The 26,894-nt window shown below is 38.0% G+C and overlaps 2 protein-coding genes across 3 annotated transcripts in view; one reads left to right on the top strand and one right to left on the bottom strand.

Moving 5' to 3' along the window:
• Positions 1-20,357, top strand: part of UHRF2 (ubiquitin like with PHD and ring finger domains 2) — an 85,835-nt gene extending 65,478 nt beyond the window's left edge. The window contains exons 7-16 of one of the 2 annotated variants that reach the window (XM_088537505.1): positions 2,289-2,412; positions 2,780-2,887; positions 4,541-4,645; positions 12,537-12,643; positions 14,280-14,442; positions 14,552-14,689; positions 15,445-15,568; positions 15,972-16,132; positions 18,363-18,461; positions 19,924-20,357. In XM_088537505.1, coding sequence (XP_088393631.1) covers positions 2,289-2,412; positions 2,780-2,887; positions 4,541-4,645; positions 12,537-12,643; positions 14,280-14,442; positions 14,552-14,689; positions 15,445-15,568; positions 15,972-16,132; positions 18,363-18,461; positions 19,924-20,070 — 1,276 coding nt within the window. In that variant the 3' untranslated portion in view covers positions 20,071-20,357. Of the gene's footprint in view, positions 1-2,288; positions 2,413-2,779; positions 2,888-4,540; positions 4,646-12,536; positions 12,644-14,279; positions 14,443-14,551; positions 14,690-15,444; positions 15,569-15,968; positions 16,133-18,362; positions 18,462-19,923 lie in introns of both variants that reach the window. The other variant, XM_088537504.1, reaches the window with a different exon arrangement.
• A 3,472-nt stretch (positions 20,358-23,829) lies between these two features.
• The window catches only part of GLDC (glycine decarboxylase), a 37,548-nt gene continuing 34,483 nt past the window's right edge, over positions 23,830-26,894 (bottom strand). The window contains exons 23-25 of the mRNA XM_088537501.1: positions 25,732-25,904; positions 24,914-24,994; positions 23,830-23,983 (exon numbers count right to left, since the gene is read on the bottom strand). Coding sequence (XP_088393627.1) covers positions 23,840-23,983; positions 24,914-24,994; positions 25,732-25,904 — 398 coding nt within the window. The 3' untranslated portion in view covers positions 23,830-23,839. The remainder of the gene's footprint in view (positions 23,984-24,913; positions 24,995-25,731; positions 25,905-26,894) is intronic.

Here is a 26,894-nt window from a genome sequence, read left to right as displayed (position 1 = left end):
CCACACTTCTTATTTTTGCTTAACCAGAAGTCCTGGAATGGGAACTCATCTTGTGAAAAATAAGACGTTGCTGGTTTCATAAGATGCTCATGGAAAATTCTAGGCCTTCTTCATCCAGTGTTTTGAAGAGCTATCATCTAAATACTGGACCTTTCGTCAGAAAAGACTCCTGCATGAGCTTCTTAGTTCCTCATCCTCTGCTCTTAAATTTTTAACTCAGCAGCTTCTCTCAGTAGGTTTGCAGGACTCTCACTAGAAGACGGGTTGAGTCAGTAAGAGATGGACTCTTTGGCTGAGGTTGCTTCATGATAGCTTGCTAGTTTCCTCGGCGATAGGATGAGCACGTTCCCTTTCATTCCCTGAGGCAGCTCTTGTCTTACAGCATGACATCTGATACCTGGTCTGCATACAGAGACCTCCTTATGGGTAAAGAGAGATTAAAATTTATTATGACCCCCACAGATGGAATTGCACATGGAGAGCAGGACACATTATCCCCTTCAGTATTAGAGATACCTACTGAGTTGAGCAGTCACTTAAATTTCATCCATGCCATATCACTTATGGAGAAATGAAGAAACCATATATTTAGAGAAGCAGAAAAACCTATTCACCTCAACACACCAATCTGTGTTTTGTCATAGGATTATCTCTGAATGTGCTAATGAGTAAGGGAGATTACTGTTCAGAGCATCCGACTGTTTGAATTTGCCCACAGGCACTGCGGGATCCCTCTCTCTTTCTTTATTTTCCTCGCTTTCTTCCCTGGAGACCCCCAGACACTGAAAGAAACTGATATGACCTTTCATCATCCTTTTATTATCATGTATAAAACCTGTCTTTGCCAGGTGAAAAAGTAATGGGGTTCTGGTGACAGTGGTACATATATACCTGCAAGGGTTACTGTGTATAGGTCGACACCTCAAAGAATCCGACTATCGGTAACTTTATTTTTCATTATTATTACAAATCTTCTCCCTCTATAAACCTCTCTCTACCTCTCTTGTATATGACAGATTTATTATATTCTAAACCTCTGAAGGAAGCTCGGTACTTCGTTTATTATGACTGTTTGGAAAACTGACAGTGGCAGCTTCTAGGTTGGGAAAGCCATACATGTGTATATTTCATGTAAGAAAGATATTTTTACATTTTACCTTACAGAGTCAAGTCATCAAAGCAGAACTATTAATTAAATTTAACAGAAAGCCCAAAATTGCTGTTCAGTTACGGATGCATAATTGTGTTGAAGAAGCAGAGGTGACGTGATTTTGAACAGATTCATTCTGTCTCTATTAATGATGATAATGTATCAACAGGAGAGAACATAACTGGAATGTCAGCTTCAAAATGGCAGATGTTTTTACCTTTCAGTTGAACAGGCATGATCCAAAAATGATTGTCTGTTTTCTGTCAATTTTTAGAATACTTCTAGATTACTTTTTAAACCCATACACAAGCAATCATTGTGAAATCTGTTTCACAGTGGCTTATTGCCCTTTGATTCTTTTATTCACACCCAAATACAACAGCGAATTGATTTATCCCAAACAGTAGTGCTAGCAGTAATAGTGCTAGCAGTTATCTAAACCTACTATGAGTGCTGTTGTAGGTAAGACTTCCACTAGTGGCTTATGGGCCAAGCCCATCCCATAGAATCCAGAAAAGTGTAATTGCCTTTGCATTACCTTTCTTGGAGCAGGATAAAAATGCTGTTAGAAAAACATAAAAGGATGAGTGTGCTGCCTTTCTCCCTGTGGTGTAGTCTCTGTGTACTGCTCTCTCCCACTCTCCTATGATGGTATTTACGTATTAGCTGGAATGAGCCTTCCCAGTACTGCACAGTCCAAAGGATTCCAGAGGAATACTTGGTGCAGTAGAAGAAAATCAGGGGTAGAGTGGGCAGGATGTAGAAACAAGAGTGTTGATTAGCGGCACACTAGTCTCAGTTATCAAGTTGTCATCTCCCTTACATGATCTAAATGAAGGAGGACGCTATGAAAAGTGAGTACAGGAAACATGGGGACCTCTCACACAACATGTGAGAAAGCAGTGAAATGTTTTACCTCTGACACTCTACCTTCAAACAGAACATTGGAATGCCCTGTTTTTGTATTTGTTCTTGTTGAGTTTATCTTTCCAATCTGAGGCCTCAGTTGCTTAAATGGTATATATTTGCTAGCTTGAAAATATTCAGTCAGGGTGAACAAATTGACACTATTTTGGCTACAAGGAATGTATTGCCATTATTATGAAGTAATTGAGAATTTACTAAAACCTTTTTTTAGGTATTGTCCTTCCTGCAAAAATGATTCTAATGAAGTTGTAAAGGCTGGAGAAAAGCTCAAACAGAGTAAAAAGAAAGCAAAGATGCCATCTGCCAGTACTGAAAGCCAGAGAGACTGGGGCAAGGTAGAGTGTATTTTAGAAATAGCTGTTATTCTGACTGTTCATGTATGTGCTACATCTGTAATTATACTTATTTATGCACAACACAGAATTCAGTACTGGATTGTACAGACTATAAAACAATGTCGAATCCTGCCCACTATTTACTGAAAGTTAAAGCAGCTGAAGAATTGTTAAGATGACTAGAGGTAAAACAAAAGGAAAAAATCCGAAGTGCCATAAATCTGTATTACATAATTAACTTTGATGTTAACGGTTTTTAATATAAGTATGCATATGTTATGATCAGATTTATTAGTATGTGCATCTGATTTTTCGAATAGCCTTGAATATTTTCAGAACTAATTAATTCTCTCTGCTGTGTTTTTAGGGCATGGCCTGTGTTGGTCGCACTAAGGAATGCACTATTGTTCCTTCTAATCATTATGGACCTATACCTGGAGTTCCTGTTGGGACAACCTGGAAATTCAGAGTTCAGGTATGTTGTTCTAGCATTAACAGGAAAAAGAAAAACTAGAACAAGAACTAAATAGAAAAAGAGAATAGTAGGTGTTGGTTGGGCACAAAAATGATTATGGATAATTGTTCTTTTCACCAGATGTAAATAAAGGAATGCATTGTAATGTTGGAAAGGATGCTAATTCTAGGCAAAGTTAAAGTATACTGATTTTACAATTCCACTTAATAAGTAGGATTTTTAAATTCTGAACTATATCTTAAGGGAGGGTCTGTTGTGGTTAGGATGAACAGATCTCACATGTTTGAATCCAAAGGGAGATAATTAGTGACGGAATCAATTATTTTATTACTCTCCTTCATGTGAACTGATTATCGCCTTGGGAGATGTAGTCTGTAGATTTTAAAACCACTATACTGTATCTGTGTACTACCTGTTCTTTTTTCATCATACGTAAGTGATGTCTGAATCTTATTTTAGGCTGATGAATGGCTTAAACCAGCACACGCTAGTACTACTAGTGCTACGGATGTTTACTGAGTTATTTCTGCTTCTTGCACTGCCCCATTTTCTGTCTTGCATTGTCCCATGTTCTTAAACTCCACAGTGAACTAGATTGGCAACAAATCTTACAGAAAAAAAATCCTTTTAGGAGAGGAAGGAGGTAATTTTTCCCAAAGCACTTTGCTTATTGTTTATACAAATACATGCCAGTATACAAAGAGGTGGGAAAGAACAAAGCAAGGAGGATGGGAAGACATCTTTTCATGCAAATATTAATTTGATATGATTTTGAGGTGTAAAGCCTTATTTCGTTACCCTCATATTGTCTGATGTCACTGAAAATATGCCGCCTCAGTGTTCAGTAGTGATAAAAACAGCAAATCAAATTTAAGAAGTAATTAGGAAACAATTAGATTTTGTGATGCAAAAGAGGAATGATCAAACAAAACGATCAGGTGCCATATTCAGAATGAACAGTAGCTGTTCATAAGACATACAGTAATATTGTGTGCTCTGCTCTTGGATACAATGAATTCAAAGTTTACAGGAGTTTAGGAAGTCCTGACTACAGACAGCTGGAAGCTGGGAAGTTATGCAGGGGCATATTGCCCTATTCTTGCATAGTTTTCATGTTGTGCACAGCTGTTTGCTTTTGAATGTTGTCAGAAGTAACATCTCTAGCCAGCTAGACCTTTGATTTTGTCTGCTGCATTGTTATGAGAGTAGAAGCCTATAGCAAAGGAATGTAAGGTTTTACTGAGGTTGCATAAAAGTGTAGGTTGGGAGAAAAGGTGCAGGAGATGCAGAATCAGGAAAATAGAATGTCTGGGTACAAAGGAGTGCTCTAAGCAAATACCTTAACTTTTTTGGTGCTGAGAACCTTAGTTCTGGTATCATTGTATTAAGTATCACCTACCTAAAAGAACAAAGCAAGGAGGATGGGAGAACATCTTTTTGTACAAATATTAATTTGATATGATTTTTTTTTCCTTTAATATAACTTGGGAGTTTGAAAGAAGCTGTGGAAAGATTATGCACTGTTTTTTTTTTTTTGTTTTTTGTTTTTTCCCCGAAGAAGAAAGTGTGAACAAAAGGTTGATGTTTAAACGTGATTGAAGATAGCCAATTGTTTGGGAAAAAAAATAGAAGCTGTTTTTTTCTTGTTTGCAGGTGAGCGAAGCAGGTGTTCACAGACCACACGTAGGTGGAATCCATGGACGCAGTAATGATGGAGCTTATTCGCTTGTATTAGCTGGAGGATTTGAAGATGAAGTGGTAGGTCATTTATCCAAACCATAGTTTTGTTTTGCTGTTCTAAAACATTAAATTTTATAAAGAAGTTTGCTGATACCAAAATTAGTGCTTATGTAAATAGGACTATACAAAATATACTCCTTATTTCAAACACAGTAGTTCTTAGTATTTTGAAGGAAAATATTTAAGCTATTTTCTCTTGAAGGATGTTGTCATTCTTATACTCGAGCAAAATATCTCCATTACAACTGAATTTTACATTGTTCTGGGGAGTTATATTTCACTATACTCTCATTATCTGCATTTATCATTATTATCTGATTATTGTTATTACCTGATAATGTAATTGTCTGCAAGTTATATATTTTACATAAGGTAAGTCGCTTCCTGCAGTTCTATTCCGTCAGGTGGGATTTTGAATCATGCCTCAGATGAAGGATAAAGCAGTAAGCAACCTGTTTTTTTGAAAACATGGGTAGCTGCTAATCACAAAGAGCAGGGCATTGGAGAAGGAAAGCAAATAGCATCAGGATGCTGTGTATTCTTTGCCAGCAGCGCTGCCAGCTGCTGCTGCTGCAGGGTATTGCCTCTGAAGGCGCCTTGGTCTCTTGTTGGACAAGTCTTGTGAGGAGGTTCTTGGTGTTGGTTCAGTCCTACACCCTTGGAGGCAACTCCAACCCAAGCTACAGGGCTTTAGCCAAGAACACTCTTGCTCAGTAGCTGTAGCTGCTGGTTAGGGATGTTGCGGATTCCCTTTCTTTTTCACCAGTGGTCATACTAATGTTAGCCTAGTTTTTGCTGCTGAACTTATTCAGTCCATAACATTTAATAAACTTATTTGAATCCTTGTATTTTCCGGTCCAGCTAAGTGATATTGTGATCATGTGTTTTTTCGGACACTTAAGTAATGCCATAGCCTTAATGACTCCAACAATTTTGAAGCAGCAGAGCTGGCGAGAAAAATTGGAGGTGCTACCCTAAAAAGATTCATGAATGTCATTTTTTTTTTAGCAGTGCTGTAAACTAAGGACTTAGAAAAGGCTCTTTTTTATTTTCCACAGGTGTATTTTGATATTCATTTTTCACTTGCCTTCCCCTTCACCTTTTTTTCCCCATCTTACTTCCATTTTTTTGAAGGAGTTTGATACTAAAATCTTCAAAGAACACCTAAGAAGTATTATCCTGCACTTTCAACTGTCCTAAACACAGTGTCTCTATTCTTCAGTGAAACTTTTAAATAAAAAATGAAATAAAATCTTCTGCTCATATGTAATCACTTCTTGTATAAGAACAAGATATGAGAGGGGATATGTGCTTGAATTTTAGTAGCATGATAATCAATTGTGTGTAAGTTTTAGTAAGACTGAGAAATACAGAAAAAGACTGGAAGAAAACTGTGTTTTACTGTATGTTTGCATTCTTTCTCAAACTATTTTTGCACACTGCTAGCATGCTGCATCACAGAGGTCTTATTATGGCTTTAAACTAACAGTTCACCATTGTGGTAAAAATAAATGGAGAAACATCCTGCAGAAATAAAGTTCACTGTGCAGCTTCCAATTCTTGTCGTTTTTATACTGTCCCTTTGGAAGTTATTTATATCTTTAGCCTAGGATTTTAGCAAAAAAAGGTCAATTTTTGTTGGCTACCTGACTTAAAGTACAATATCTGTAATGATTAGTTGAAGAGTCTCGGACATGTTAATACTGCAAAGCTCTTGACCTTGTTGTTGATAGTAACCACAATGGGAACATCACCTGAAGAAATTGTGAGGATTTTTTCGTGAATCTAAAATCTGTGAAGTATTTCAATACAGCCAAACATTTGTAAGGATCCAGAGCAGTGGATTTTAGCCAGTAAAAATGATTGTGCAATCACAATACTACAAATTAAAGTATTTTGATGCATCTGTTTGTCCAATCAAATAGCTGAAGAAATTTCACTTTTGAGTTAAAAGTAGCTTTCTAGTTTATTTTTATGAGGCAAGGGTAAAAGGATGTTTTAGGAATTTGGGGGTCCATTATTCTTGCTGGTTTGAACTAGTATTACTAAATGGTAAATTGTTTGGTGTGGTCAGTTCAGCCTGAGCAAAGTTTGTTTCCTCTTTAAGTGCTTTTGCTTGTTGGATCATACTGGATACTTACTTCTGCTGGTCTTTCAGATTCACAGGACGACTCCTGTTTTCTAGATGTCTTGACTACACCTGTTCTGTTGTTCCATACCATCAGTCCATAAGAACTACTCACATGAAAAATCATCTTTCTTACATCATCTTCTGAAATCCTTTGTCTCCTTCTCCAAAACCTCATTTTCTCCTCTGTATCTGCATCTTTTAGGATTATTTTAGCATCCTGAAATGCTTTGTTTTGCCACAGACAGCCTTTTTGTCACTTTTTCCTGATGGTGTTATGTTTGTCATAGTAGTTTTCCTTGTCCACTTCTTTCAAAGTCGGTTTGGTACCTCTGTCCGTACTACACACATCCATGATTTATTTATACTACATACTTTCTAGGAAACATCCTGGGATTTGTGACTACCTTATATCAAGGACTTTAATTCTTTTTGAGAATGCTTAACATACTCAGGCTCTTTCTTTCAAGGATTACCTATGTTTTCAGGAAACTTTAGTCAAGCTATTAATATAGTAGTATATGGAATATGATCATTCCGTTACATTCATAAACTTTTGAAGATCCAGCATAATTACACGACTCTTCTTTTCCTTTGGGCCAACTCTGGGACAAACCAGGGCTTTCTTGATGGATTTTGTATATTTTTCACATGAATACTAATAAAACTTGGCTCTTGTGGTCTCATGTCTTTTGAGATAGGCAAGGTTTTCCTGTCTTACTTTAAATGTTATTATATTAGGCTAAAGAAAATCATCATACAGAGTGCAGGGCACCTGGTGCTCAAAACAGAGGGTGTATCAGTGAACTTGAGCAAAGAGTTACCCATTACTGGAGGATGTTGTATATTGTTGTGTTTACATCTTGGTGCAGTTGTTCCATCTTCTATGCATTCTCCCATTACAGAAAATAATAATAATAATAAGAAAGGTCTTTGAACTGAAGATAGCTTTCTGCATATTATGTTTTGGATGTATCCGATTTGACTTCCAAAACAGTTCCCACATACTGATTTTCCACTTCTGGGAGCAGAAACACAGTAAACCCAGATAGAGTATCCTGCATTAACTTACATGTTAATGTTTATTTTAAGTGTCTGGACATTCACCATTTTGGCACTTAACTCTGAGAGAAGAAAGAAAAACTTCCAAAAGTGGATCATGTACCAGAGTTCTTTAGTACTTTGACTTGGGAGTCATTTTTCAAAATGTTGACAGAACTTTCTCACCAGTTAGCCATTTCTTGCTATCTCCTACTCTGAAGCAGCCTGAAAATTCTTTTAACTGAGGAAATCTAGATGAGCTGTCAGTGAAAGAATTTAAAAGTTTTTATCATTGTGGAATATGCCATGGTCCTGAAAGGCTTTTGCTGTTAAGGATGGGATGAAAATCCAGAAACCCCAAATGAGATATGTCAAGCTTTGAACAAACTGGTTTTATTGATTTATAAATGAAACATATGATTTAACACTCCCTTTTTTTTGGTACCTAAGCCATGAAACTGACAAAAGTAAATCTCAAAATTGGACAGGTAGAGCAATACTATGAACATTTACACTCATACAGTTCTTCTGCATGTCTACGGAGAAGAACAAGGAAATGATTTGGTGTCACGCCAAATGGCCTTTGGCTGTGAAGGAAAGAAAGATCCTTTCAAACAAAATATTCTGGTATTTTAACATGTCTTAATAACTGTTTTTAAAAAGGTTTGATGCTCTTTGCTTTGACGTACTAACGAATACCTTACCCTTTATTCAGTACCTCCTGCTTATATGAAACTGATGCATCTAGATTTTGTGAAGTTTATTTTATTAAAAAGATGATAAAGCTAATTTTTGTTTGGACAGAAGAGCTGTTCCTCGCTGTGTCCCCAGCAGAATGTTTTACTTAACTGAGAGCTGGAATTTTCTGTGTATTTTTGGACTGAAGTTTGAAACTTGAGCATAAAAACTAAGAAGTGTTGCATGGAAAGAGAGAGAAAAAAAAAAAGGAACCATGTTGCAATAGCTAAAATTCCAATAACTTGCAGTGGTTCATGTCCCTGTCAACTCTTGTGTATAAACAGCCCATTGAAATGCTGTGGTGAAGCATTTACAATCTTAGTTTTGCAATCTATGATGTATGTATTTGCTCAATTTAAGATTGACTGTGTCAGTAAGTTTGAAAAAGTGATGCATGGAAAATTCACTTTGTGGCTGTGTGGCACTCTCTGCTTGTCGTATATGTTTCAGGCTGACTAGTAAGAGAGTTTTGGTTTCATCTTCCATTGGAATGCCTCAATATCTTATCAATTAGTGCTAGAATGTGGACAAAATTTACAAACACGGCAGCTAAAAAGTAACTTTCTAGAGACAATGTAAGATAAAGAAAGAAGTACAGAAAAAATGAAGACGGAATAACAAAAGGTCTTGCTAGCTGTGGTCAGAATGTTTTGGTGCAGAAATTGAATTAAGCTTTGGAAAATAGAGAAATTGGAAATGCCTGAATTTACTATTTTAAGGTAAGAACATTGGAAAAAATAAGGAAAAAAAAAAGGATGAGAAGAAAAAGAGAAGTGTTCTAATAGCATTTTTGTTTTCATATTTCATAAAGAAGGACATTCAGACATCAGTATTTTCCTTTGCCAGATGTTTTCTTTACCTGCTAGATCAGAATTTACAGCGTCTTAAGCTGTGTTCTGTGATCCTCTGAGATAAAAAGCAGAATAAGCAGAATTCAGCCTCCACCTGACACGCTCGGCCTGTCAACCAGAACACTGCAAGAAAGATGCAGCACAGTCTGCGGTGGAGTCACGGGTCACAGCTACTGAGCAGCTGTTTCCACGGATCTTTACTCACCCACAGATACCCACAATTAGCTCTGCGAATGTTCCTGACCTGCTCCAGTCTTTTCCACAAACCACTGTGGAATTAGGTCTTGTAGATGGCCAGTTCATTCCTACTGTCTTACATCTGCCTTTGGCTTTTATGTCTCCTAGGTAATTTATAATTGTATTTATTTCACTATAAGGATTCCAATCTTCTGGTCAAGCTTGTTTCTTGCTTTTCTAGATTTCATCTCTCTGCTACCAGTTATGTATTTTCCTCTGTTGTTTTCCTCTTTTTCTTCTAAGAGTTGCTCTCATGTGAGAGGTTCAAGTGTCCTCCCTATTTCTCTTCATCAAAATTAGCTCTGCATGCAGCAGGTTTTCTGTGATGTTTCCTCCTGTTCCAAGAACTGTGTGTCATTGTTCACCACGCTATTTTTTTTATTAATTTGCTGTTAGATCTGAGTGGGTGTAACAACCTGTGAAGTTTTTCTGGAAAGCTGAGTACAAAAGAGATAAAGGGTGCTGTTACACTGGGAAGTGTTAGCAGATACTATCTAATTATTTTAACTTTAACAATTATGCTTGAAGCTCCAATTCTGCTATATAGATAGCAGTTTTTTGTTTCTCTCGTAATTTCTTTCCTCTGGATTTCCAGTTTGCCCATAGTCCATATAATTTTTTTTGCCTCTTTGTGTGTGGAAGAATTTGATAGCTAGAGATGCAAATTTAATCAAAGAAATTATCTGCAAGAAATGAGTATGTATTTAAGGCCTTCTATCCAGTTTATTAGACACAATAATCTTGTGTCTGTCTTTGGCTAAAGAGAACCAATGCGTCTTGCTATGGAGACTTTAGAAATTTGACCTTTTTAAAACACTTATATTTAGTCTGTTTTTCACTGAAGTGTGTTCCAGTAGCTCTAAAGATTAAGTCTTTAGTTATTTGTCCTTAATATTTGCTTGTCGATTACATCAAAAAAAAATCTGTTAAAAGAATTTTCTTCCTGTGATTCTTGTATCCATTTTTTCATAGTCTAAGCGTTTATCAAAACACTTTATGTAAAGCCTTTCCTTTTGTGTAAACTATTTTCGGAGTTTGCTAAAATTTATGTTCTATTTGTTTTCTCTCCAGATTTTTTACATTCTTTTATATAGCATTCCAATATTTGTCTCAAGGGCGTTTAAAAAAAGAGGTAAAACCACTTACTAGTTTCAGCTTACTTTTTTTATACATAAAAAGAAAAAATAGCTGGTTTTGCACATATTCAGTTTCACGTTTGTTACAAAATCCAGAACTTTCTTGGAGTCATGACTTTCCTGAGGAAATGTTTTTGGGTGTTTTTAATTTTGCACTTGCTTCCTACTTAGTTTTAAAATTCTGTTCTGTGTATACATATATATTTATATTTTTTATCTTTATATAGGCCTGATTCATCAGATATAACCCTTCCAATCTGTATTTCCATTGTTGTTATTCCTGCAATCTTTATGTGCTCAGCATTTGCTCTGACTTTAATTACTGATCACTGAAAAAAAAATTCTGTTCAATTCTGTTACATCTCAGCATTTTGTACGATTTATTTTAAGTAAGTCCTTTGTTGGTAAACGTTTTTAGTCCTTTTGGTCTTTCATCCTTTGGAAATTGTTTCACCTGTTGTTTGCTTATAAGATTATATATTTCTGCTTTTGGAGAGTCATTGAACAGTAATAGAGTGTTACAGGAACGGATATACCAGAATTTATACAACATCATTGTTAGGTTTTCAGTACTTTTTTAGCTTCATAGCATTTGCTTGTTATATCTAGAGAAATCTTGAGAGAGAATACTTTAATTCTGCAGTGGAATTTCTGTTTTCCTTACACAGAATTAAATAAATATAAAATCTGTAATTACATTGTGGCTTTATACAGCCAAAATTTCTCTTTCTGTGTCTTGTTCTGTTGTTGTCACTCATAAAATAGTACTACTACAGTCTTGTAGTGGATTTGGATTATTTCCTTAATAGTATTAAACATTTAATAGTGCTAAGAAATTGACTGAATTTTGCTGATGCATAGCATGTGTTATGTCTAGATTTTTTTCTATTAAAAATATAGGCATTATTTTCCTATTAGGTATTCATCTTATGCTGTTGTTTCATGCTTTGTGCATCTTTGAGGATTACCATATGGCATGTAATTGTATATCTTTGACCCTGCGTGTGCAGGGGGGTTGGACTAGATGACCTCTAGAGGTCCCTTAGCATTCGATGGTTCTATGAATATTTGAATTTGCCAGAAATACTGTGAATGTCTGTGATATGTTACCAAGATGAAATAGTAATACTATGCTTACTAAGGTGGATGTATATTTCCATTCATTCTTAAAGCTCCTGGTAAAAAGTTTCATCAAACTTTCTACCACTTTCAATAAATTCGTTTTGAGAAATACAGCACAAAATTGTATCAGCTTATGAAATTTGAATGTAAATAAGTTTAAACTCTTACTAGTTCAAAATACCTGGAAATATTACTAAAATAAAGAAGCCATCCTGTGTTTAAGCATAAACAACTGTTCTTTGTTGGTCATCTACGTCTTGCACAAGTTGAAGCAAACTCTCCAAGTTAGATATTATGTATTTAACGAACATTATATTCTTGTATTCAGAACTACAGAGCATGTATTCACTAACTAGAATGTTTTCTTTCCCCTAGAAGTATTCTGTGTACAAAAGTGAAGTTTAAGAAGTTACAAATGTTCACAGGCCAGCATATTTTTATGAGAATTTTCTGGTGAATATGTTACATTCAGACCAGTAGCTTTGTGCTCACACAACTACCACATAAGGACAGTGATGGTGAAACTGAAAACATCTTGCAGTGTCTTGAACTATTTCGTTTTCTGTCAGAGTGTATATAATCAAAGAAATAGTGTTTTTTTCAAATCAGTTGTTTTAATTTAGAGTATTAAAACCAAGGATAATCTTCTTACACAGGATCGAGGCGATGAATTCACTTATACTGGGAGTGGAGGTAGAGATCTTTCTGGCAATAAAAGAATTGGAGAGCATTCATTTGATCAGACATTAACACACATGAACAGGTAAGTTTTGAGATAAAGTCAAAGAATATTTCAAAATGAACAGCTTAAATTTAACCTTAATGCATTTGATTTGTTCAGTTGATTTTTTTTAATTCTATTTATTTCTTCCATTTTTTAAGGAATAATTAAAGTTAAGTATGAAGATGATGATTCATCTGTCTGTAATGAAAGAAATATTTCTCATTTCAAGAGCAGTTTCTGTCCCAATTTTCAAGGAATTAGAGCACTGCTTTGCCTTAAATATGTACATTTTGGTGTTCTTGATAAACTGGGTTGATCTTTTGCCTAACTGTAGTCAAAATAGTTGCTTGGCAAAGCAGGCAAAAAAACCCCACACATCTTTTTAAAGTATGATGGTGTTGTTCACAAAGCCTATTCTGAACTAAGAGCTCTTCATCCTTCTGCATAGTCTGTATGTTAATGTATGTGGCCACCCACTACCTGTGCAGTGTCAGTGCTGACAGAGAGCTTTTCTGTCCCGGATCTGGATTTAGATGTGATGTGCTGCTGACAAGCAGCAATTTTGAGAGCCAAGCAGGGCTCTTCATAAAGTTCTTGGTGGTGCTTAATGAAGAGGAGGAAAAACCTGGCTTGGGTGTTGAGGAAGGGAGAGAAGCAGAGGCTGAGACATGAACAAAGTGGGAGGGGAGGTGGAAAGTGGGTTAAGCAATAGGTTTAGAAGCATTTCTCATTGACAGAGCAAATTTCCTTTTGGAAATAGAGGAGAAAATCGGACTCAGCATCCCTCTACTCTTAACAAATGCAATTGATACACACAGGATATAAGACACTTTCAGATACTGAATTTCATCAGAATCCTCATGCACTTTTATGTCCAATGCAAAAGATTGTTGTTTTCCACCTAGTAGAATCAGAATTGTTCTTCAAATGTCTAGATATTTCATTGCCAATTCTCAAGATTAAAATTTAGGTAATATAGGTAAATAGAACAAATGAATCTTTTCAGTCTTAATCTTCATTTTAAAAAATAATCCCCTCTTAATCTTAAATAACATTGAGGGAATTAGAAGAAAAGTATAATGTGCAATTTTCCTCTCTGATTGTTCCACATTAATGCAGGTTTTTACACTTAGTGCCCAGTATTGATGATTATGAAAAATGATGCAGGGTCAGAACTATAGAGTAGCCACCCAAAGAAGTATCAGTATGGAAATCTTTCTCATAATCCGTAAACTGCCTCTGAATAGGAGTTAAGTGACATGAGCTAACTCAAGGACAAGCAAACACCCTTGTTCAGTAACTGTGTGAGGACCCAGTTCTAGACACGCAAGGCACTGTGAACACAATGATGGTGCAAGTCTGTAATCTGCAATAATCTGCAATGTACAAAACAGTAAGGAACAGGGACACAAAGCAGGTTTTAAAAATGTTCCCTTTGTAAAAGCAAACTTAAAAAAATATGTGTTCTACTTTCTCTGTCTTTTCTTTTTTCTCTTTGTCACATACAGTAGCATGTTGCTTCCATAGTGATCTAATTTCTTGAAGAAGTTTCAGTAAATTTTTTTATGGTGCTTAATAAAAATGGGACAAGACAAATAAATATGTTTTGTTTTATGAATTCTCAATAAAACCTAGGAAGCTACCTAGTTCATGAAGATTTTCAATGTATTTTTAGAGCTTTGGCCCTGAACTGTGATGCCCCGCTGGATGATAAAAATGGAGCAGAGTCTAAGAACTGGAGAGCTGGTAAGCCTGTCAGAGTAGTGCGCAGCTCGAAGGGACGCAGGATCAGCAAATATGCCCCAGAGGAAGGCAACAGATACGATGGCATTTACAAGGTATCCTGCCTTCTGTGGAGTACCTCATAAATCCTGTTTCAAACAATGCTCTAAAAAATCCTGCTGTGTGATACACTACAAATTGATTGTTATTTTTATTGTTGCTTAGGTGGTGAAATATTGGCCAGAAATTGGGAAATGTGGATTTCTAGTTTGGCGCTACCTTCTGAGGAGAGACGACGTTGAGCCTGCGCCTTGGACGTCGGAGGGAATGGAGAGGTCGAAGAAACTGGGTCTGAGTGTGCAGGTCAGAATCCGTGTTCACAGCGTGGGTCTTAGGGCAAATTCCAGAAGTAGGAAGCAGAGTTAAATTCAAGACCTTTTTCTTTTACTTCATTGTGGCATGAAAAACAAAAAACACCCAAGATTAGTTGCAAATGAGAAAAATTCTATAATAACTACAAACCAGAAGGAATTGTGGATGAAATTTTCCATTATTCATTACATTGTTTTCTGTATATGGATTATAAAATTCGGACTTGGAGTCTGTTTTTGCAGTCCTTATGCCATGCCCATTTTGTATGGTTAGCATTTGAAATAGTGGGACCTCTCTGAGAATTCATGCAAACCCTGTATTTGTATGTACTTTTATGTACATGAGAGTAATTTGTGTAGATAATGTATTTCAGGGGGTGATAAACTCACCCGGGAGAACTGGCCATTGCAGAATCCGTGAAAGAGTGAAAGAAGTAACATAGTTCTTCCTTCTTGAGAAGGCCAATAGTTCGTTTTGGCATTGTCTTCAACTGTAGTGTGCTGATTTTTATAGCTGAAGGACATAGATAGGGATTTCAGGTTCCTTTTAATACAGTCCATTCCAGATCAGATCCTTTTACTTGTCTACAACTCATTTGAAAGTTATGTTCTCCATATAAGTTTATTTTTTTTTTAATTAGTTCAATACATAGTCATGGGGTTTTAGAGTCCTTCAGAAGTTAGTCCTGGGAATTCCTGTATGCCAATGGATTTTGTTTCAAACAAATATATATTTTTTTATTTTAGTATCCAGAAGGTTATTTGGAAGCCATGGCTAGCAAAGAGAAGAAAGATAAGGTTAAAAAGCAAACTGTGAAACAGGAGCCGACCAACCAGAGCAATGGAAACCAGAAAAGGACAATTGATGATGGTATTTCTTTTTTCCTTTTAGTGTTCATCAGTGAAGGCTGTCATGTTGTGTTTAATAAGCCAGTAACATAAAAACCTAGCAGAAGCAGGAAGATTTTTGAAATACAAATGTAAAAGGTTAAGTAAATGTTCATTAGCCAGGTAGTGGAAAGGGGCTTTAAGATTCTGTTTACTGTATTTAAGGACTTTTTTTTTTCATTTAAGCTGTGTAGAAAAATGAACTGTCTTCTGTGCAGCTTTGTGCTCCAGTCCAAAATAACACTAACCTTACACATTGCAGCAGGGACTTTATTTTAGCATCACATGGATGTGGACCATGTTTTAGCCTTCTAGGAACAGTTTTGTCTCTCCCTTCTGCTAGTTTGGACTAACTCTTCATCGTTACTGTGTCTCATCTTAAGCAGGTGTAGAGGAACCTACCAATACACCCAAAGCCATGAGAATGGGCGATGGAGGGAAAGGAGAGGCTTTCCAGCTCACCCAGGAGCAGCAGTGGCTGATCAGAGAAGACACTATGAACCAGAAACTGTGGGATGAAGTACTTGCTTCTCTAAAGGAAGGACCAGTATGTTTGATGCATACTTGAATTTTTGTTTTTTACCTTTGGTTTGTTGTGTAAGGAAAAATCTGAGCCTTTGTTAAAACTGAATTTGGTGGCTAAGCTTTTGCTAAGTATATGCTATTTTCTAGCATCAGACTCTTTTTGCAGGATTCAGATTTCAGGGAAACAGTAGAGTTTGTTACTGATGACTAGGGTTGCACCCACATAGTACAGTACTTTTCTCACATAAAGCACCATATTAATGTAAAAAGTACTGGCTTTTATTTTGAAGGTAATGTATTTTTCTCTCTAAATATATTTTTGTGTAATGTTGACAAGAGAAGTAAGACCTGAGGAAAGATGGAAAGATGGTTCCAATCACTACTTTTCTTTAGACAGAAATGACAGCAAATATTTTTTTTTCTCAAGGAGATGGAAGAATAGTCATCTTCAAACTTTTAAAACTTAAATATAAAATGAAAATAAGGAAGCAAAAAACAAAAACAAAACTTCCCTCCCCCTACACATCCGGAATATAGGAAGAGTAGTTCAAGACTGAAGACACTAGAAACTAGCACAAAAAAGCTTAGAAGTAGTATCTCTGGACATGTTATGTTCTTCAGTGATTACTAGTCTTATCAGTACTAAGTTCAGTCAATTCAGATGTTTTGCAGAATAAAAAAATGAAGGCACAAGGAAGTTATGAAGTGACTTGACAAATGTCAGTAGCAACTCAGAAAAAAGTCATTAGTTGGAAAATGGGTGCCTAGAAATGAATATAGATATCTGTTAATTTGAGATGCAGCTTTGGCTGTTTTTGCTTTTCAGTGACAGAAAAAGACCTTTCTATAAATATTTTATGTTCTTGCATATGCAGTGCTATCTTGGCTATAAAGCTACTGCACTTCTATTTGTGTAGGAGCTGATACTGTAAAGTTGTTACAGTAAAATACGATAAAGCTACTACCTTTTTATCTGTGTACTACCTGGGGTTTGTAATTGGTTAGAAAGAATATCTGTTCTTAAAATGTTACCTGATGGAAGACAATAGAGAGATGTATTTCTAAAAAAGGAGAGAAAAAATATTTCAAAGGTAGTTAATTACTACATAATTTTGATAGAAGTTCTGTATGGTTGACCCTAAATGCAGTGGGAACCAGAGAGCAAGCTTAATGTAGATTTAGTGAAAATGCAGACCTTTTGCTTGAAACAACCACCTTTCCATTTTGGAAAGTATAATTTAAGATATATCTGTTATTTTTAAAACCATTGCACAGTACTCTATTTTTAGTAATTACAAGTCTGTCCTTTTTTTTGTTTGTTTTTCTTTCTACGTATGTGTATATATATCCTCACTGGTGTTTTTTAGGTATTTGCAGATCACTGACATAGCAGAGATACGCATGCTTTGTATGTGTAAAATACATGATATAAATGAATCTGATATTCCTCAGAGCTGCTCAGAGAAGACAGAAAAACCAGGGAGGTTCTTTTACCTAATGCAGATAAATTGGAGAGTGAGGACACAAGAAGCAGTTAAAGGTAGCCATAGCCCATAACCACCACAGGAGCCGCAGAGGTGACTTTCTTAACAAAAGTAGTGTAAGGTACTCTTCCTTCTCCTCTTGAACAGGGAGGATTTGAGGAATTTTGGCAGTTTGGTGTGTTAGTGGAACAAGCAGCGCGTGCACGAGCTGTGCCGCGAAGGGGCAGCGCGGCCGCTGCGGGGGCGGAGGAGCAGGAGCAGGGCCTGAGAGGCTTTTAGGAAAATACCTGCCCGTTGAGGCCTTGTGCAGGCTCTTTGGAAGGAAACCTGGGACCTGGAGTGAGCCCTGGAGGCGGTAGGAAAGTTGCAGCGTAAGCAGTCTCTTTGCAAGGTAAAGCTGCTGTCTGACCACATCGTGCATTGAATTTCGCAGCTTCCAGTACTCATGTAATGTCTTTTTTATGCATTGCTCACTAAGTTTGGTGGAAGGGTAACAGCTGTGTTATACAAGTGTCTCAGGAGTTTATATGTGTATTTGCCAGATTTTCAAAGGGCCAACTTAATTTCTCAGGTCAGGTCTGAAAGCTCAGTGTGAATTTGGCACGTAAGTTCGTAAATAATGTATGTAGTAGCTATAGCAGTAAGGCAGTGTAGTTTGAAAACATAGCTTATTTAAGGTAAAAATGCTTTTATTTTTATTTTTGCTTGCATATTCATGGGCGTGCCTTTAATGGAGTTTGACTCTCTTATTCCTTTGCCCTACATTAGAATTTTCTGAAGAAACTGGAACAATCCTTTATGTGTGTCTGCTGCCAGGAGCTGGTTTTCCAGCCAGTGACAACAGAGTGCCTCCACAACGTCTGCAAAGTAAGAATGAGCTCTGCCTCTCTCTGCACTTTTGTTTGGCTCTGCGACACCACAGACCAGAGCCAAAGTGCAGTTTACAAAAACATTTATTTCTAAGCATTATGAGCAAGAAAGATATCATGCTTGCCTTTAGTGATTGCTGGCTAAGAAATAAAAAGAGATTTTAAAAACTTTGCCTACAGTTTTATTAAGAATTGTTGAAAAGACACAGAGTAAATAAAAAAATAAACCTTGTGCTTTTAGGTGTATGTTATTTTTATCTTGCCTTTTCTTCGCATAATTTATATGTAGTAGGATGGGTGAAGAAGCTATGTTAAACAGAGGCATTATTTTAGAAGTCACATATTTTAAAATCTTGAATGATTGGAAAACAACATAAGGAGTCTGGAATACGATTTATGGAGAGTTAATTTTTATCACACAAGTGCCTAGAGTTATTCCCTGAAAGCTGGATACTTAAAATGTGCCTATCCTATCCAGCGTTTCTCCCTAAGAGCCTACAAGGAGCAAATCTAACTGCCCTCCTAGTACCGTGTCTGACATAACTTCACTGTTTCAGAAGGTAAATGGGCACCCTCTGTAACTCACCTTGTTGTTAGGATGGACCCTGACAAGCAGGGGCAGAGATCTGATGCACACACATGGGAGGGGAGGAATTCTCCTTCGAAAACACTGGAGGTGTACATAGGTGTACATAGAGGAGAAGTGTTGCATAGAGGCAAGCGTTACACAGAGGCAAAGTTTGGCAAGGGGTTAATATCTAGAGTGATGAAAATTGAAAAAAACACAGAGAAGAGAAAGCTGAATGGCAACGGACCTGGAAAGCACAGAATTTGAAGCTATTAGTAAGTAATTTGTCAATAGAAAATCAAAGCTTTAAAGCTTTAGGGAATAGTTTGTTAGTCAAATTGTGTTGTTGTTTAGGCACATATCTGTTCTGAATAATTATTCACATTAAATTTGCCTGCTTCAGCTGTCTGCCGCAGCCTGTGCTAACAGGAAAAGGGCAGTGCTGACACCCTCATTGTGGAAACTGTTTTGAGTGTAATGAATATTATTATTCCGCATATCTCTAACTGCATTAACTGAATCGTGCCAGCTGAGATAGATGCAGGTTGTTAGATAAAACCTGTGCCTTTACACGTAGCCACTACTGGAACTGCAGATGTGAAATATTGCTGCAAGCTACGAGGGGCATGAGAAAGAACCTGCAGGTGTAGCTGATTCACGGAAGGCACTAATGGAAATGGAGGGGAAATCTGAGCAGAGGTCTGATCCCAGAGCCTCCCGGACGGGCGCTCGCAGCCTGGCCAAGAGCCGAGTTCTTTTGCTAGGTTACTTTAACCCTATGGGCAGATAAGGACACCCAAGGACTTGGTGTTGTGCTCTTACAGCAATTCCTTAGTTTCTGGTGATAAAGCCAAGCTCTGACCATCTGCTTCTTTGTCTTTGCACGTCCTAGAGCTGTTTGCAGCGCTCCTTCAGAGCTGAGGTCTTCACATGCCCCGCGTGCCGCTACGACCTGGGGAAGGGCTACACCATGGTCGCCAACAAGGTCCTGCAGACGCTACTGGACCAGTTCTTCCCGGGATACAGTAAAGGACGATGATGGGCCCAGACCCTTCCAGGCTTCTCCCAGTGACTCTAGAGACAGAGCTAGAGAGGAGAACGAACACGGGAAATGCGACAGTGGACCAGCCAGCTTGATGGGACTCAATATATTGTCACATTTTGAAGCAGCTAGCCCTCTTCCCCTCATAGCCATTTTTGTGTAGTGGGAACTCTAATTCTCAGCTGTCTTTTAACATCAAAGGTAGTTTTTGGCCAGTTGACAAATAGTTTTTAAAGAGGAAAAAAAAAAAAAAAAAGCCTCAGCTCTAACGGGCCTAGCTGATGCTTGGTTTATGATTTGCTTTTGTAACTACCTCAGGACAGAGGAAAATAAATCATGGGGATGATTAAAAGTTCAGTGAAGTTTTAGCTACACACTGCCTCCTGAATATTAGTTGTGCCTGGTCCATGTGGTTTGATTTACAAAAAAAAAAGACAAAAAAAGACAAAAAAAAACAAAAAAAAACAAACCAAAACAAACCCACAAAAAAAGAAAAAAAAAAGAAAAAAACAGAAACAGCACTTAAGCCAGCTGGATTAAAGAACAGCAAATTCTGTGGTGTGCATAATCCTTTCTTGTCTTTTTCTTCCATTATGCTGTATTTTTTTGCAAGAACAGGCTGATTTTTAGTCTATTTTTGTGAGCTTCATTGTGCTTTTTCTTGTATCTTATGCAAGTTGACTACTAATGACTAATGAGAACAATATGAATGCATTGTTGCTGCATTAGTGTAAAGTGATCTGTGTTTTTTGCACTTAAAGAGGGTATTCAAGACACTCTAGTTGTGTAAAAAATATTTCATATGAAAAAAGCCACTTCTGTATTAGTTAAACTGTATGCTTTTAGTAGGTCTTGTATCAGTGGCAATACATCTACACAGCATTGAAGGCAGTGCTAGCTTGGAGAGGGTTCAAATAGCTTCATATTGTGATCTGAAATTTTATATACAATATATTTCCCCCCCAAATATACCTTATTAAATATTTTATGATTCAGAAAAGTTGCTAATTTTGTTTTTATTCCCCTCTACTACCCAAACTTACTTAAATCATCACCGTTGTTTTCAGATTACTAAAGGTTTTCTTTATACGCGCTCTTTATTTTTTCAAACCATCAAGAGAAGACGCCGTCGACTCGGAGAGAGGCTTTTTTCTCCCAGGAGATCAAGCTCATGCAGCGCTGTCCGTGCGCGCAGGGCCGTGCTCAGCACGGGCCAGTCGTGTCACGGGCCAGTCCCGTCGGCGCGTTGCCCCTCGTGCCCTGCGGCCCCGTGAACGTGTGCGTCGGCCCTCGGAAAAGGGAGCACCATTTCGGGAAGACCTTTCGGTGTGAGGCTACGCGATGACACCCGTGAGACACTGCTGCTGGTCGTAAGGCTTCGTGTAGAGGTGCTTCTCAGGGGGCTGCTCAATGTGTTGGTTCACGCTGCAGCAGCTTTTACATCCTCCTCTCTGAACGCAAAACCTGCTGAACGCTTTCTGAAGAACTGCCTCATGGATAAGCGTAATTTCGAAGAGCTGCGGGTAGATTCTTGTGTCCTATTTTTAATAAAATGGTAGCTCCATACTTCATGGTGAAAACACATGATATTTTACCCCTGTGACAATCATGGATCCACACAGGAAGCCCATGAGATCTGCAACTTTTTAATCTGATAGATGAACGCTACCAAGTATTTCATACCTTCTGATGCCTTTTTTCTTCCCATGTGATGGCTTTTACCAATTAACTGCTGAGTTAATGCATCATTTTAAGAAGGTAGTCTCTCAAAATTCTGCATACAGCATCTCCAGGGCAGCAATCTCAAATTCATGAACCACCATCCTGCCTTAAATTTGCACAGGTTACTGCTCCCTGTTCTGAACGCTTCAGCATTTATAAAAATAAAATAGGTGAGTAGTGAAGGTGAATAGTTCGTGTAATGTTTGCCAAGAAACTGTCCTAACGTTTTATTTTTCCTGTTCTGAAGAGTTACTGCAGCCTGTTTACTAGAAAACATGATGACTTCTGCTTGATAATAATGCCGGATGATCTCTTCGAGCTTATGAAGTATCTACCACTAGTTGCCAGGCTGAGAGTTTGAAGTTGGCCCTGTGAAACGGCCATGATGTGAAACTGACATAAAACCAGCCCTGAAGGAGGCTGGCAAACGCTGTGAGGTCAGGCTGGCAGCTGAGCACGTTTGTCTTCCCTTAAACTAGAGCTTGCCCTGCTACCACAATTCTATACACTCCTCCCTTACTGCTATACCGATAGCTACTGAAAAAGGCATTTTTTCCAGTATATATTTTTTAAATGTAGAAACTACTACTATTCTTACCTATGTATTTAGGTATCTATCTTAGGACCCAGATGCACCTTCTTACATCAAAATTGGTTTCTGGCCCAACCTTCCCCTTATGAAATCCTTCCTTGTCCCTGGTGGCTGCCTCTCTGTTGAATCCCTGGATCCCACAGAAAAGAATAAAGAATCAAAACTCCGAAACCTTTACTATACAGGACACAAAAGTACAGTATGTAAAACGGAGCTATAAACACTGGGCCCTGGGCTTCAAAAAGAGTGCCACCAGTTGCCATCTGGGGAGCCCAGGAATGTTTCCACAATCTGAATGTTTTTCTGCAGTACCTTCCTGACGCACCAAAATCACCAAAATCCCACTTCATGTGGATGAGCTGGTTTGTCTGTCTGCACAAAACACCTCTCCAGTGCCTTCCAAATGCACAAGTTGGCTGTCACCTGTACTCTCCAGGTAAGCTTCACTTTTAAAGCTAAAATTTTGGGAACAGACTATAAAATACATGAAGGTTTGCATTTGGAACGCTTTCTAAGTGAGCATAGCATTAGGTTTAGCAGCAGATGTCAGATGTTTGTAGGGCCAGAATGGAAGTTAAAAACAATATTTACAAACCTGTAGACTTACATGTCAAGACGCAGCAAGATGAGTTCCACTATTCAAGATAAGCAGTTTGAGACATTACAGAAGAAAGAAGCATATTAATAACAACCCAAACAGTTCAGAGTCTGGTAAGTTTAGAGGAACTACAAGCTAAAAATGATATGATATAGAAAGGAGTAAGATTAATTATTGCAGCTAGCTCATGGAAATGCAGATCTATAATACTAACCTCTGACAGTATTTTACTTTGTGTAGAAAGACTCTGGCAGTTCTGACAAATCAGAATGCAGAGCAGGCTTTTTTTCAGACTGCTTTGGTTAGATAAATCTACTTCAAAAGCTAAGATTCAAAATATGACAACACTTAAAACTGACCGATCTTTATTGCAATACTAACATTGGTAGTTAAAAAAACAGGTAAGAAATATTAACACTAGCAAGGCTGGTGGTGATCAGTGAAGTAAATTAAACAATCTACTTCATCTGTTTGTACAAAATATAAACAATTACTCCTGCAGTTAATGTTCATTGCTATTGCCTTATGCATCTGCATCTATTTTGCTTCTTTGCAACATATTTTCCATACTGTTTTGAAAATTCTATGTTAATTGTTAAAACTTCAGCCTGAATTAAGGCAACTTTAACATCAACTGCTGAGGAACTAACACATTTTGATTACACCTAATACACTGATTGTATTTACATTTTAACTGAGCATTGATTCAATTAGAACATGTGGAGATTACCCAAAATATACACAGTATATATACTATATATCCCCTATCTTATATCCCCTTTACTGTGTAAACCCCCTATCAGGTCTGGGACAAAACAGGCATCCTGATGGATCCAGAAACGCAGGCGGCAGCGTTAGGAAGACGCTCTCTTCTGCTCGGAGAAGGGAGATTCGTAGGCCTCCACGGGTGGGCAGGTGCAAACCAGGTGCTGATCTCCATAAATGTCATCAATGCGAGCGATCGTGGGCCAAAACTTGCTTTCAGGCTTCACGAAGGGCTACATGCAGGAAGAGAATTGACTAATGATTTTGTCTGCCATACCAATAAAATTTGTGCAAGTGTAATGGATTAAGAACAAAGAATGCTGAAGTGGATTTTTAAAGGGAAATCATACCTCAAAGCTGTTTGGAGTCCCTGAAATTTAACAAGGATGTGGAATAGGGTTGGCAGTCAAAACAATATTTAGATTCGCAAAGAATGTAACCATGTCTGCCAAAAAAAAGGCATGGAAAGGAGCAGCTATCATGAGATTTGAAAAACCAGTGTCCTCTGAACAACTGGCTAGCAGACAGAAATCCAGGAAACGTGAAGGAGATGGTGACGTTATGCCACCTTGCTTCTCTCCCTCCTTTTAGATATTGAGCAACGGTCATTGTGGAGTTAAAACTTGAAATAGTAAATAGCAAATAGCAATAAAGTATATGGATACAATTTGAATTAAACTGACAATGCTTACACATACAGTTAAGCTCTAAGAAGTGAGCTGTTAAGGTTCTGGAAACAATTTTGGATAGTTCTCTGAAGACATCTGACATGTCTGGAGCCCGGTTCCAACCCGGCCTTTACCTGCAGTTCTTTGAGGCAGAGGGTTGAACATGATGTGGGAGGGTTTTGGGAGACTCTGAACTCACTGGAAGTGCAGATCACTTTGCAACAAGAATAATCAATACTGAAGTACTGAGGTTTAGAAATCAAATTTGCACTTTGTGTCTAGAGACTTTTTTTTTCAATACTTTTTTCTTAATCTGGAAAAACAAAACTAATAGGGCTGCTGTAGAACTCACTTTTAAAAACTCTGAACACTCTGAAGTTGTTGTTGTTACGCCTATCAGGTTAGTTTTTCTGCAATAGCCCAGAAAACTACAGATAAGATGGGATGGGCTCCTAAACGTATTACTAAATCATTAGGTTTCCATGGTTTACTCACCAGTGGGAAGGCCGCAACTTCCCTGGAATAAGGACGATCCCACTTGGAAGCAGTGATACAGTTCAGAGTATGTGGTGACATCTACAGCAGGAAGATGTTAAGACATGTGAAATTGCTGAGATCAACTGGCTGTGTTTGTTAGTTTAAACCCTCCTTCAAATCCACAAGACTACATACACCCAAAGGAGTTTAATGCCTGGAGGTTGACACTATAGCAAAACAGGGGTGGGGAAAAAAAAATAAAAGGACACCTAAGACAGAAAGCAAGACTTTTTAAAATTTGGCTGACAATACTGCTTCCTGCTATCTAGCTGATGTATATTCATTTTTTTACTAAAAATCCCCTTGGTGTTTAAAAATACAATGCAGCATTAGAACAGTTACCATGAAAAAAAATGAGCTAGTAACCTTTTTGTGCTACAGTGCTACAATAATTCTTTCCATTTTTATTTTGCAGTTGCTTGTAAGGCTATTTACCACCACTTCGTAGATTAATAAGCATCTCTTCATCACTTTTCAAAGACTTTGAAACAGATACATAGATCATATGCTTCCTTAAATAACCTTATCCAGTCTCTCAGTAAAGACTAAACTTCTGGCTTGGCAGAGAAGAGCATCTAAATTCAAATTCTGAAGTTTTTAGGAAAGTAAAATTTCAGGAAGCAATCAGCAGGGATCCTTCATGCTTGTGACACTCCGCCTGGCGATGCTCTCGACAGGTTTTGCACACAGTTACTGCTGCAGCAACCTGCAAGACTGGGAGGTGCTCTCCAAGGCAAGGCAGTGCTGGTGACTTTACCTACACGTCGTCGTCCTACCTTTAGTGGGTTAACTTGGGGGTCCATCCTGCCCTCCTCTATTTCAGCAATTTCCTGTCGAATACTGATCATGGCATCACAAAATCTATCCAGCTCTGCCTTGTCTTCTGACTCTGTTGGTTCAATCATAAGCGTTCCTGCCACTGGCCAGGACATGGTTGGAGCATGAAAACCTGATAAAAAAGAAATTCAGTCACTGAAAACAGACTGTGATTTTATCTAAGCATTAGCCAGCACTGACTCACAAATTTAGTCCTTTCCGTTTAAACAAGGTTGGCAGGGTAGTTAATACAGGTGAGAGACTGTTCAAATACTTTAGTTTTGAACCATGAATTATTAGTCTATTCATGATAGAGTTTAGAATTGCATGCTCATCTCAGGATATACTCCCGAAGCTGTCATTTCTAGCTTCGTCATTTTTCAGCCCAAAATACTTCTCCGCAAGAAGAAATATTTTCTCCAGGAGAAGGTATTTTTCCTGTCCATTTCTGCTCTTGTCAATAAAAATGTTTTTAATTTTACCTTCTTGTGCCAGGCTGAATGGAAAGGTGTGGATTTGTACAACTGCGAATCAAGATAAAAATAAAATTGGATCTCATGATTTCTTTTCTGCCCTACTGCTAATTACAGCCTCGTGCCACTTTCAGTCAGGGTGCAGGGGATGAAACTTGAATTTATACAGACAATCCCATAAGCATGTTAAAAATTGTTTACGAAGTGATCCATTCCATTCAAGACTGCGGCAGCCCTCTACACAGAGCAGCAGGGCTTTTTTTGCTATCAACACTTCCCCGTTATTTCACTGACAAGGTATTAAAACACTGGACAGTGTTTTACTCCCCAGTAGAACGACCTTTACTCACAGTGAGCTGGAAGCACAGGTGGGGGGTCAGCTGGAACCACTGCAGTTCAGCAGTTCACCCTTTTCAGTCACCTGCATCACCCAGGTGCAAGGAGCAAACAGCGGGTGTCCCTGAGGGCCCAGCTCGGGGGGAACCCAGCCGTGCCACGGAGCAGCTCACCAAGCCCCACTTGGGAAGGTTTCACGTGCATTTCCCAGCAGGTCTGGTGTCAGAACCTGGGTCCCAACCCACGGGCTCCCACGGACACGCTCGTGGGCTCCCACGGCCCAGCCAGAGCCCCGGGGCCGCTCGGTGAACACG

The sequence above is a fragment of the Tinamus guttatus genome, unplaced genomic scaffold (assembly GCF_059628265.1).
Source record: "Tinamus guttatus ecotype Peru unplaced genomic scaffold, ASM5962826v1 Tinamus_guttatus_pri_ptg000794l, whole genome shotgun sequence".
NCBI lineage: Eukaryota > Metazoa > Chordata > Aves > Tinamiformes > Tinamidae > Tinamus > Tinamus guttatus.
This window is presented reverse-complemented; position numbering and strand designations above follow the sequence as displayed.